Source organism: Ammodytes marinus (assembly GCF_949987685.1).
Source record: "Ammodytes marinus genome assembly, chromosome: 19".
Lineage (NCBI taxonomy): Eukaryota > Metazoa > Chordata > Actinopteri > Uranoscopiformes > Ammodytidae > Ammodytes > Ammodytes marinus.
Genome location: NC_137223.1, coordinates 21412667 through 21426809, shown reverse-complemented (window position 1 = coordinate 21426809; position 14143 = coordinate 21412667). Strand labels below are relative to the sequence as shown.

The following is a 14143-nucleotide window of genomic DNA, read 5'->3' as shown; positions in this document are numbered from 1 at the left end:
TTCTCACAGTGCCATTTCTTAATCTCCTCTTTCCAGCCTATGTCTTATGACATCATAAGGGGAGAGGAATCTGACCTGGTACTTTTTCCAACTCAGGTTTTCAGAAAGGTAGAGCTGAAGAAAAAGTGGGGAAGTTTTTTTTTTTTCATACTCCAAAATACACCGGACATGTATTAATATTGAAAAAACATGAAAAGTAGCTACATTTTCCAGAATAGGAGACCTTTAAAGAAAATGCAAAGAAACCGAAGGACATTTTCATGACTTGACAAACTTAAAGTGGTTCTTATAGTTAGTTTAAAGTTGATCTATAATCAGCACTGGCTTCACATCTGACCTAGACCTTTCTAGGCAAAAAACAGCAACACTACACTATAAGGGAAACCCCCATCTGGAAGTGTAAATGGTGTCAGTTTGACCTTCTGCCCTCTGCCAGGAAAAAACCTCTGCATTATAACTGCACCGTAGGCCCTTTAACATCTATCAGAGGTGTGCCAGGGGAGCGCACAGCTCGTTCCCAGCTTTAATGACACTTAGAGCACATTAGGGGCCGTGGCTGCACAGGGAGTCAGAATCACTCAAAGCAGCGTCAAGCCCATTGAAGCGCAGAGAACGTACAACTCCGGGAGAGATCGCAGTTCACCTTGTATGCTAATTAAAATGCTCTCCGTAATGGCTTGAGTGCTCCCATGGGCGGACGGCGGTGTTGTGCTTTACGCGATGAACAGATTCATTCATTTTTTTTGTTTTGTTGCATCGGCTTTGAAGTGAACCACTCAAAGTGTCATTATAGCCCACAGTGGGAATAACTGTAGAGTAGCGTGTTCATCATCAATATTACATGTATTATTCCTTATGGGCAAATCTTTAGTCACTTTAAGAGTCTGTGTATCCGTCAGATAGAACATGTAGTTTACTTGTTCAATCCAAACAAGATGAATGCCTGGGACAGAATGCTAGAACACAGCAAAAACAATGTTGCAAATCCGAGGGCTTTAATAATCTGTTTTATAGACAAACAGAGAAAAAGAGAGATAGACTTTAAGGGGAAACACCAGAAGGAATTGGAATTCCTAGAGAGTTGTAAGATCAGTCAGTGTTTGAGCTTTCACAGAAACTATGTGTGTGAACACTGTCTCTACACAGAATGCACAACACCGATCAGTCAGAATGATGCGAGAAATGCTTTGAATTCTGTCCTAATGTAAGACTAGCTTCAAACATAATCATTAAGCAAATGCTTAAATGGGATAATAAATAAATAAAAGAACACCCCACCCATACGCAACCGGTGTTCTATAATTATAAAATCGCCATTATAATATGATGAATTAGGTTTTTCTTCCCTCAGTCTTTCCTCAGTCTTCCCTTGGCCCAGCTGTCCTGTTAATCCTTAGCCTACATTTTTACTACTAAGTCACACTAGTAAAATGTAGGGTTAGACAGTGAGACCATAAAAGACTCTTTCTGCCTTTTCTCAGGCTAGGATGAACCGATTTCAAAAATGTTTGCACATTTATACTACATACAATCTCAGAGTTCGATACACCTTAATATTCCCACCGGTAAAGTAGGTCTTTAAAGTAGATAAACCAAAAGTGAAAATGCACTATAGCAAAAGTACAAAATCTAAATAAGAAAATGCTCTGAGTAATTAATGCACTTAGTTGCTTCTCCCCAAACTGGTAGGATTATACAGAGTGGTTGAGCAGACAAACACCTCCCCATTCAAATATAAGGTTGTGTTGCCCATGCGTCATAGCATGGCATTGTAATGAACTTTTATATTGCCACAGTCTAATTTTATCCCTTCCCCATTCCCTGACCTATTCTGGCTGGTTTGTCCCGGTGATTAATGCTTGTTCATATTCCAAAGATAGCCAACATGTCCTCCTCCCTTTTTTCCCTTACTTTTTTTTTTACAGAGGTCTATTCAGAACATGTCGAGGAGAGATTGATCTGCCGGAAATCCTTGTACATAGGGCACACACATGTACACTTATTAACGTACAGTAGCAGCATGTAGTTTGATTAATAGTGGCCAATTAACGACTGAATACCATCTGTGTGCCGTCATTTGTCATTCACTGACTTCCACGACCGCTCATGTAACCATGCAGACAGGCCTGGTAATATGTCGGAGCACTTCATTAGTCATACTGTTCCCATTGTCTTTTTCTCTGTGGCCAGTTCCGTAGCCTCAATGTAATGTACATGTTCATTCTGTTTTAATTAGGCTATATTGTACTTTCACCCATTTAATTTCATTTTAATTGCTGCCACTCTTCACCACTATGTAAATGTTTACATTTTTATTTTTTTTTCTTCTCTTCACCTGTTGTTGTGTATTTGATGTATTTGCATTGAATATTGTGTATGCATTGTTGTTTTTCCTTGGAATTTGTTTGAACTCGACGTCATTGAAAATGACTGTCACCCCTCAATTGGTCTCTCGAGGATAAATAAAAGTTAAATGAAAATGAAATGAAAAAATTCACAATGGATTTTTTGTTGTTGCTTGACTTGCATTTCTGTATTATACGTAAATATATTTTTTTCAAATTGGTTTTATGTTATATCTTAATATTCTGAGATTCTGGATTTTTTGATTTTCACGAGATCAACCAAAAAAAAGTGAACTACACTTTTTTTTTGTGTTATTGATTCAATTAAATGTAATTAAACTACGGAATTTGTTTTACTTTTCCATAATATCTTCATGAGATGAACCTGTATGTATGTACAGTATACACATCCTGCACAGCTGCAACAACATAGGCTACAATTAAAATCAATGAATGCTCAGGGCTGTGGCACTAATACATTGACAATGGATCCTTCTTTTTTTAATGTATAGCTTGCTTTCACCTTGGTACATTTTGTTCAGCGCTTCTTTATAATCCAGGTGAGTTCTACAAATAATCAAAGAGAAGAAGAAGAAGAAAAGGAGGGCTGACGGTAGACCTGCCAAAGCCGCTGATAGGAGTGACAGAGCAGCAGCCAACATTGGGCCATGCAGTGTTTAGGCAGGTGGCTGGGTGTTAATGTTCAGCCTTGGCTCTGCTGAAAGCGTCCACAAACAGCCACATATATCCACCTCACCAGTCACCACCAGCCTCTTTTCCTCCTAATTATGTTCCCTTCACGCTGTATTCTCTCTCTACCTCACCACTGTTTCTGCCGTCTTAAGCAGAATGCAAAATAAAAAGCTTGATGCAATGTGGATTATTGCAGAGGCTGGTTGGAATAATGTGTTCCCTTATGGATATGATTGAGATTACAATCACAAACTGAACTGAATAGAAGGAGAAGCCTGGTTTCTGTCTCTCTGAAATGAATCATGGCATGCAGATTGAGGTAGTCACTAGGCGTAGATTTAAGGGGGGGGGGGGACTCAAGTGTCCCCCTCAATATAAAGAGGTAAAGTTGGCCCCCTCAAAAAATATGAAAGACATCCCTTCTCTCCCCAAATGAGATAAGAAATAACAGTTCAGGGGGTCTAAATATCCATATATCCTTCTCACCATATTTCGCCAACGTTTTAGGACACCGCTAGTGGACCATACCATCTTAACCTTGCCGACCTCCCACCTTGGAAATGACTTTTTTGAACTGAGACCAATTCAAGAGAGACATTTCCACCGTAAATTGATGCAGAAAAAGCACAAATTGGTGCATAGAAATTCACCCCAAGACCTCCCTGTGTCCCCCCAAAGTTAAAAGGAAAACTACGCACATGGCCACTAGCTGTATATTTCACTCAGTTTCCACTGTTCTATCACAATCATTGCAGTCTCAGTGTCCAAGTGTCTTTATTTCTTTCTCTGTGGTGGGCAGACACTTGGCCCACTGTCTGAGAGAGACATGGCACACCGACTATTAGCTGTAATTGCCGGAGGATCAGTCATCCAGAGTGCATCAGGTCTGCTGCTGCTTGCTACTGTCTCCATGCAGAAGACAGAGGCATGGGCAAATAGGCTGAAAGACCTGACCTAAATCTCTCTTTACATAAGGCCCTGCCTGCCTGCCTGCCTGCCTGCCTGCATGATGGAGATGTTGCTCATGGAGGAAATAATTAGATTATTCAAATAGCATAACGCAGTCAGTCATATTGGCAGTGCCTGGTGTATAGCCGAGCTGAGGCTTGATTAAAGGAGGAGGGAGCGAGAGAGAGAGAGAGGGAGGGAAGATGAGAGCGGCGGGGAGATTACACTCTACCAGATTTCCTAATTGATCTGGAAGGCTGGCGCTTTAATTGATCTTGGATGCTGCTGAGCGGGGTTGAAGGCATTGATGCTGTATCAAATTGGTGTCAGCGTGAATGTGGAGAGTGGCCAGACGAGAGGAGTGACTGACACTATGCTGACAAACGGTGGATGCCTGTTTGAATGATGGAGCACGAGCTGGAGATACAGGTGGTATATATGCAAAAAAATAAGTGTGCAATGTGTGTGTGTGTGTGTGTGTGTGTGTGTGTGTGTGTGTGTGTGTGTGTGTGTGTGTGTGTGTGTGTGTGTTTGTAGTGCAAGGTCGATAAACAGTGTCCAAGTGGGCTGCAAAAAAAAACAAAAAACAAACAAACACCGAAAATGAATTAATTTCTCAGGCCTGTGTGGCACTATTACGCACACATATCACCTGCGCGTCCATTATGCACACCTCCCTTGGTGATTAGACCATCGATCGCGAGAAACAAATTCCCCAACAATATGTAGGGTGTACACATTTTCAAAAGGCAGGTGTAGCTACTTACGTGCCATATTGCAAAGAAGATGAGGGAGACGCAGAGGACCAGAGACAGCATGTAGCAGAAGGCAGCAAAAGTGAACATAATGGAACGCGGACACGGTGGAGAATTTCCCAAAAGAAGCACACGATCCCTCTGACAAACATCTAAAAAAAAAAAAACAATAAAAAAAAAGGAAAAGGGGGGGTCAAGGGGGTGGGGGGGAAGAAAGTTATCACGGTGCCATGACAATCCGATGCGTTATACCGGCACCATGACTTCACCCCCACACAATGTTTGCAACAAATTGTTGCAGAAAAAAAATAAACCCCTCTCTCCTCCAGACGATTATAGCAGCGCGTCCACGGTCCAAGTCAAAAAGCTGGTCTCAAATCAGTGCACTTCAGTATAGAGTCAAGACTCCACAGTGTTAGTGAGGCTGAGGCGACCGTGTAGTCGTTGAAAGCCAGCGGGTCTTCCTCAGAGACGAGTGGAGATCAAGGCAAAGAGGTTATATGAGCAGAAGAGGTGAATGTGTGTAGGTAATCCATTCAGCAAGCGGGCGGCAGAAGGAGCTCCTCCGCTGTCTGTCTGTCCGTCTCTCTGTCTGTCTGTGCCGAGATTGGTGATGGGCTGTGAGAGAGGAGCCTCCTCGTCACTCCATGCACAAGGCTTTAATAGATGCTGATTTTCTCGCCCTGGTTAAACCTATCAGCGGCAGCGAGCAGAGAGAGCATGGATGGCAGGCGCGTGAACAGGTGGATTTAAAAGAGCAGCATCGTGTAGAAGCCCGCGCGTGTGTGTGTATATGAGAGAGAGAGAGAGAGAGAGAGAGAGAGAGAGAGAGAGAGAGAGAGAGAGAGAGAGAGAGAGAGAGAGAGAGAGAGAGAGAGTGGTTTGGATGACACTTGGGTTAAGTTAAGTGACCGGTAAAAAACGACCCTTTATTTCAATTATTGTCACTAAAATGCCATGTTCAGTTGGATTTTTTTATATTTATTTATTTGTTTTACTGTATGTAGCCTAACTGCACAAGCTTTAGACAGAGAGCAGAAAGTCCACATTTACTGAAATATTGTCTTGCGCACACAATTAGAGCCCACGCACACCCATAAGACTATAATAGGCTATCTTACAGTGATCATTTAGATTTGGGGAAAGCTTAGTGGGAAATACACTTTCACTGATGACTTCAAAGACACTCAACCATCTGCTTGGATTGTTGCATACAGTAGGCTAGGCTAGGACATATATTTACACTGTGAGACTGGCGCCACCCTCTGACGCTTTTTTAAAGTTCCATAGAGCAATAATGAAACTTCACAGAGGCTTTTACACTGTGTCTAGACACCCGAAAAAAACGCATTGGCCCTGACCAGAGAAATACATAAATTATTGATTATTCTCTAGAGTTTAAATAATGTCATTGTTTTTAGTAGCCTATTCTATAGCAGCCTATTTAGTTAACATCAAAACAAAAAGAAAGTAATTCTACATATGACTAGCCTACAATAAATATTTCTTTTTTTACATACCATTTACAATTAGCCTATGTATTTTACAGGCCTACAGTTCATTATTTACTATTTTATCCATTTTAAGTTTTGGAATGATAAGATTAGACCTAGGCATGTTTTGATCGTAGCCTTGCATGATATAGGCTAGGCTATGCCAATATCAAATGTGTTAAATGTGAATTGAATGTAGACTATTGTAAGGCGATTATGTATTTTTAATGGAACAGTTTTAGAGCAAGATGCACAAATTGGTGTCCAGAGGCAATGCAATGAACATCATGACATCATGAAAACAAAAGGTTAAACGGCCAGCATTCAGCCTTCAGGAGCCACATAGTCATATGTTTAAAAGATCACACGAATTACATTTTTGGAATATTATTAAATATATCCTACCATAGTTAATATAACAATGAAGAAATGCTGTTAAGACACCGCGTAAGGATTAAAAACACGTCCCAGGAATTATGCGCGACACCTCAGTGCGAATCTTATTTTGGAAGTCGTGTGTTAACCGGAAATCTGGTATCTGTTCTACGTAGCTTTACGCTCCGACCTTGTTGCCAGGCAACAGCTTGTAGCGGATGTTGCTGATAGTTTTTGGCTGGACTGTTTCTTTATTATTTTCACCACAAACGGAGAGTATTGGGGGACATACATAACTCAGCACATCTCTATTGTTTCGAGTAGTAAGTGTAGGTATTTCCTTGGGCTTATATAAACTGATTGTCACACACACCGAATAGTTTTAAAGGTAGCCTAGCCATACCTTTAGCCTACACACTGGACACCTGACTCACAGTAAGTAGAAGATGGGGAAAAGACTGTCTGAGGGGGCTGGTGGACTTTATAGGGAGGATAATAAGGCAGCTATTAGGTGTATTCACTGTACAAAGTATACTACTTGCTGTAGTTTGGTCTGGCTTTGCGAGACTATGTACAAAGTTACAATTAAATTAACTGTAAACCTTTCAAATTTGCATTTATGGTGTTGTGTTGACTTACAGACACAGGAGTTTTATTGAGACTAATTAACCTGCTATAATAGGAGGCCCTCCATGTGCTGTTTCAAAAAAATCAGTGCCCAGTTGCATTAACCCACTTGGCTAAGGTCTTTACATTTTTATCTAATGATGCTTAAGGGAAAGATGATTTACATAAAATCACGATAAGGATTTCCTTGTTGTAAATTAAGGGATATTTTTGTTACCCTTATTCCCTAATGCGTTGCTAGAAGGCCCTTAGTAACCATTTATTAGGTTTTAGGGACACACTTAAGTTTAAAACTTAAGGTTGTTTATACAACTGGGCACAGATGCATTCTATTGAGGGATACTTTGGGACATAGTGGGTATGAACTGTGAGAAAGATTCCAACAGGCAGAAAGCCATTTTACAGTTCACTGCATCATTCAGGCCTACTATGCGTTCCCATTTTGTACACAGCATGACAAGGGCTCGAAATATAAAACAAGGAATAGGAATTCAGTATTCTAGAAATTGCCTTTTTATTCCTCTCCGAGTGTGGTCGTGTGAGAGCTTTGTAGTGTGACACTTTAGCCTGTCACTCAGCCCTCCTGTGATGGTACTGGCCTTCAGAAAATTGCTGCAGCTCCGATCCGCTTCTATCAATCTCGTTGACACACACACACACACACACACACACACACACACACACACACACACACACACACACACACACACACAAAGGTCACTCCAGGTCCTGTCTTTGTTGCTGTGACACTTAACCGCTAAGTCATTGTGTTATTCTTCCCCAACACACATGTGGTGATATGACAGTGCTGACGGCCACTTGGTGAAGCTTCAAGAGGCTGTTGTGTCAGAGAGAGACAGAAGACTGACTGACTGACTCACCGATGGACAGAGCATTCTGCACGGCAACTATAGTGATGCTGCAGATTGAGGATACTGCTGTGTCACTGCAAAGCATTTTCTGACAAACCTGTTTGCTATGCCACCGCTCCAGCGTTACCTAAAAGGTGGAAGACAGAACTTTGTGCTAAAGAAATTCCCACAGAAAAGACATGGAAACTTTGGATCCAAGTCTTTTTCTTAAAAAGCTTTATTAGGTGATTGTTATTACACATTGTATGAATACCCTTCTGCTTTTGTACAGTCGATAGGGCAACATATGAAATCATTAACAAGTTTTTTCCCTCCATATATACATTTGAAGCTTCGGGGTTCTTGAAAAAGTTGTACTTGTATCTTGAAAGTGCTGGAAAAGTGCTTGGATTTTACTCTGTAGCTGTACAAAGGCATCATTAGAGTTCCCTTTTGTTCCAGTACTTCCCAGTGTTCCCCTGTAATCACACCTGCCACCACATCAGCCTATTGGCATATTGACATACATACTGTCAGGCTGTATCTTACACTCCCCGCTAAAGATCTGAAATCCAACAGGATCAGCTCCCTCTGGGATTCATTTTTAGCACCGATAAGCTGTGTGTGGCAGCGATGGCCTTTATACAGCTCTTCTGGGAAAACAGCATTGCCAGAAATTGGCCTAGCTTCTGTTTCTTTGTTGTTGTTGTTTGGAAAGGGAGCAAGGCCATAATATGCTCAATTCCCAGTAGGCATTTTGAAAAGGCGTTGCATGGCAACTAATAATCCCTTTTGTTCAATCAAGAAGTGTTTTTTCCTGCACTGTTTTCGTATTGTTATTTATCAAAAGAGAGAACCTTACTGAGCACTACTCCTCCTGTCAGGGGCGGCTGGGTGTTCTTCAGTGAACATGTTGGCCAGTGGTCTGCACCTGGTTGTTCAAGGCTAGTTTCCCACAATGCTTTGCACTCGGGGTATAAGCTTATGTTCATCTCGTATTTTTTTGTCCTGTCTAGATTCTAACATGGAGTGGAAGGAGCGGGATGGATGGATGTTGAACCCCAACCTCGACTGGCCCCAAGCTAACACAGCTACCCAGGGCTCCCCACCTCAAACCAGTGACGCCTTCAAGAGCAGGAAAAAAATCAGTAAGTCTCTTAACTAAAAAAAAAAAAAAACTACATCACCCCGAACATGGTTAATGAAAGAGGGAGGTTCTTCTGTGTTTAGTAATTATATTGTACAATCAAGTTCTCATGGTCTTTTAATCGTTCTTTTGCACAGATGTCTTAGTCCAAAGTATGACTCCGGCCATGTACTCTTAAGTAAATATATCTATCTACATGTGTGCTTGTCCATCTCTTCCTTATCCACCAGGATTCCCCCCCTGCCATGCTGTAATTGGTATCAGCCCCAACCTCCACAAGTTAGGCACAACGGTACATCACAGCACATGCGGGTGTGTAACACTTCTCCTAACCAGTATTATGCTAATATGAGCTAATTTACTTTGTAGATTACTGTGTGACACACAGGGAGCCAATGTTAGGTTTGAAGAATTGGTGATACAAAATGTTTTATTCACAGGCAGCTAGATGTTTTCAAGGTACAAGTAAATGCAGAAATATTATATTATCTATTAGTTGTATTGTTAGACAGCACTGAGTGCCCTTGTTGGCTCCAGATGGAGTCAAACTCCGATGAGTTCCTCTCTACACAAAGGCAGAAGTCTATATATTTGTCCAGCAGATGGAGCAATTTTCATATTTATGAAGTGTAGTGTAGTGGAGCTGAAATCCACAGCATGGGATTTTGCATGACACAATAATTCGATGTTTTAACTGTTAAAACTGATGTTTTAACTGATGTTTTAACTCTTCTTTCAGGACGGTACCACATAACACAGCAGATACCTGCATTTCTCTGCAGCTTTCTACCAAGGCACGGTGAGTTGACTGCTGTTACAGTCTAACTTAATATTATGTCCAATGTGTGTATTACAATGTACTGCTTTAAATATTGTTTCTGATTATTTTATGTTCCGCTCTGGAGAGAACTGTTTATTTTTTATTTGGCTTAAAAAGTGCATAATGCTGGCACACAGAGCTACACTGACTTTTAGTTTAGCTTTACAAACAAAAAAAAAAAAAAAACTTGATAGAGCAGTAGATAATGGTGTAGTGAGGACCTAAGGAAACAGCCTTTAAATGGGTCTTTTTGCCTTTCATCGACAGCTTGCCGTATGTGGAGAAAAAGCGCCTCCGGGACAAACTGGAGGAGATCCAGCAAGTGCAGCAGCTGGATGAGTGGAAGCGTCCCGTGGACATCTTCACTGCAGTGCTGGAGGGTTTAGACGACAAGGACAGCTAACACATTCCTACAGCCCACTGCAGTGCTGGCCGTAGAAAGGACTTTCAACACTGTGGAAAAACGCAAATGGATCTTCTTAACTCATCATCTTGTTTTACAGTCATCTGTCTGCTCATCTCCAAATGACTTTGTCTTTCTTGTGAAGTGTTGATTTGATCAATATAGGCCTAATAAAGAAGTATGTGAAAGTAATACTATTCTATCTATCACTATTCATACAATATTTTATACTTTAATTCCTAGTCTATTATGTTCCAAATATCTATATGCAGTCTATTTTTAACTGTCTTACAAAAAAGCTCTGTAAGCAACATTGCTTAAAGGTCACCTATTATTACAGTTACCTTACATATTTAGGTGCACTTCATGATTACTACAAAACTAAACTGTAGACTGTATGTATACTTGACCAAACGTGGTTCTGTGGCCCTGGGCGTAATAACGATTCAGTATAATTCATTGGAAATGCTTTTCTCAATACTCATTTGAGTCAGTTCAATACATTTCAAGTCCCCCTTTTATAATATGTGGTCTCAGCAATAGTTCCTGAAGAGCCACCACAACTGCTGCGCTGGTTGTTTCTGCATTCTGGACAGATCAATGTTGTGATAATGATTTAGTCAATAAGCCCCAATGCCCTCAAGCCAACCAAATAAAACAGAATTACTACTACTGCTCTTCTATTGGATACTACGCTGCCGTTTGTACCGGTATCTCCCTGGAGTCAGCGGTTCTAGCTGGATCAGCAGCTCCTGTGCTAAAGTGTCTCGTGGCTCTTTTTCAACAAGCGCTATCGGATAACAGGCCTAAAACCTGAAGGATTCCTAGTGTTGTAACAGTAAATGGTGTCCACCTTCAACTTGTGTTTCTACTCTTTGCATATCACAGTAGTTCTTGAAATCATGTAGAGTTTAACACAGTTTGAGTCAAATTGTTCCTCTACATCACTTGATACAGTTGAAAATAAAAACTTAAACTATGTAAATAAATAAAAACAAATTTTTTTAATGATGGGACATTGCCAGTGTCCAGCAGGAGTTTATCAAGTATAATAAATTATTCTCAAGTACTGCAGTGCAAGGCTGAAGCCCAAGGCCCCCTTTCTGCCAGACACTCTGTTGGACCAGACACCAAAATCCAATTAGCTTTTTATTAACCGTTAGCGTCACTGTTTTGATATAAATTTCAAGATATAATCTTCCTCAAACATTGACCAAGCTCTTTAAATTGACAAGTCAGAATTTACTTCGGGATCACTCAATTCTTTGTACAGTATCTATCACCATCAAACGATACTGGCAACAGTATATCAAATATCTGTAAAATGTTCTTTCCAGAGGTCTCTTAATCTCCCCAAAATATCCCAGAAAAAGAATGGGCCTTCAGAGTCTTTAAATGGCCTTGTCGAGCTTTATATTCTACCGCAAAACCTGCAGTTTACAATGATCATAGTGGCACAATTGTCATTGAGTATTCCAATCATTTTGAAACACAAAACCACCAATGGTTCTTTGACTTCACAACAAAAGCAGGTTTCTCATTTCTATCAGACAACCATCAATTCAGCCTGTTACCATCAAGAGCGGCTTACTGAATGATCGATTTGAATTGTGGTTAGAACTGAAGTCCTGGCTGAGAATATTAAGACTATTTACAGGATCTCCATTAAGGGTTGCATGGAATTTTGAAAGCCAAAGTACTACCGCGCTCAGACAATAAATCAATATCACTGTCCTCACATTTGGAATCTTTCACTTCCTCCTCCTGCCACTACTGCACTATACAGTGATATTTTGCTGTTTAGCCTCGTGCCAATTCATAACAATTCAGCGGTTGCCTCACGGATGGCCACTCTGCCCTGCTCACTCACTGTGTGCGTTATGTGTCATGTGATGCTGATTTCTTAAAGGTAATGCTCGACTCTGTGATGATTCTTGACTGAGCGTCCCATTGCTCTTAATGAATGTCAGAGCGTTGGATTCCTTGCCCATCCGTAAGGTCACCACTTTAAATGTCAACAAAGAGAGAATGCAGTGGAGAAAAAAGAAAGTGAGACAGAGTTGTTTTTTTATTGAGCATGGAGAGACAGATACAGAAGAATTGAGATTTTCCTAAAAATACCTCCAGGCATGTGCACAGATAGGACCCACGGGGGGCTTGAGACCATGTGCCCGCAGAATCCAAAAGTTCCCTTAATAAAAAAAAAAACACATTTTATTCCATGCAATATATTGACAGAAATGAAGAGTATCCATGATCATTCATTTAGGAAGTACTCCACATGCCCTCACCTTAACCCTCAAATTAACTTTGCAACTCGGCTTGACATGCATGGAAAGCACCCATCCCTTTCAGCCCCACCCCAGTTCAGTTAAAGTACATTACAGCTCTCAGGTAAACACTGTTATAATTATGAAACCAATTTGTAGAGCATGAACCAGCATGCAACGTTTAGGAAGTGAACGGACTGGAAAGGTGTGATCTTTCAAGGCCATTATATTGAATCCTTTCTTACCGTCTTCCTCAAAGAAACCACTGATCTAATGTGACCGAATTAGTCTAAACAACTGAACACTGACTGCATAACCTGTGTGAAAACATGTCAAATCTTTGGTTTACTCATGAAATAATGTGTTTCAGAAGAATATAAAACAGGTCACATGTTATAAACAAAGTGTGTGATAATGGATGCCCCGAATGTGCCTGTTTAAAGCAGTCTGAATCTCATTCTAGTTAAGTTAATTAAGTTACTTTATTAGTCAATGGTTGGTTACATTGAAATTTGTCTCTCCGCATATCCCCTCTCAAGTTGCCACACTTCGGAGGGGGTAAGAGCGCAGGGTTAACCGTAGTACAGTTTGGGGTTAAGTGTCTTGCTCGAGGACACAATGGTAGAGATGGTTGGCACCGTAGACGTAATACCAGCCACTACTAGTTTTATAACTAACACCCTCCTCTGCGGTGCCGTGGATCGAACCAGTGACCCCATGGTTACTGGTCGGCCACCTTTCCTCTAGGCCATCCTACCACCTAGGGCTTCATTAGAGAGGCAGTCAACTCTTAACAAGCTTGTCAAAGTTCATGTGATGTGTTTCCCCAACACAGAGTGAAATACAATAACATTTTCTTTAGTAAAAAAGAAAAAAAACTTTGTTCCATCTCCTCCTCTCCCCAGTCTGCCAATTAAGCCTTCTTAGCTGTGAAGCTTTACTGCCAACAAGCAGCATGAGGCAAACATGCGGTATGTACTGTAGCACATCAGTAACAACAACAAAAAACACTTGAAATGGTTGAGACACATGCACACACCCATTCCTTCCAACACCCTCCTGAAGATTTGCATGTCATTAAAAAAGGTGGTGCTACGGTACAGTGACAATCAAGTACAGAGCCTGGGTCTGACAGATAAGCTCATATGCAATAACCATGTTTCCCCATTCATAGCCCATCACCACAGGCACAAACACACACATGCTGGGGGCTGAGATGGAGAGTGTTGCATGCTACTGTTGTTTTGGGGTACTGTGTATGTGTGTGTGTGTGTGTGTGGTAGTTGGCCTCATACTGTGTTAGATTTTTCGAGGCAAAAGCGGCAATCAACAGTTTTATGGTTGAAGCTGCAATAATTTTGTATGAACATTTTCAGGACAAAATGATCAAAATGTTGCAGGAAGCTAGGTTGTGTT

General features: G+C 41.0%; 1 protein-coding gene across 1 annotated transcript in view; it reads right to left on the bottom strand.

Annotated features, from left to right (window-relative positions):
• Positions 1 to 4831, bottom strand: part of cnih3 (cornichon family AMPA receptor auxiliary protein 3) — a gene marked incomplete at both ends in the record, with an annotated part of 53346 nt that extends 48515 nt beyond the window's left edge. Inside the window, one exon of the mRNA XM_080048418.1 lies at positions 4754 to 4831. Coding sequence (XP_079904544.1) covers positions 4754 to 4831 — 78 coding nt within the window. The remainder of the gene's footprint in view (positions 1 to 4753) is intronic.
• Positions 4832 to 14143: the final 9312 nt, after the last annotated feature.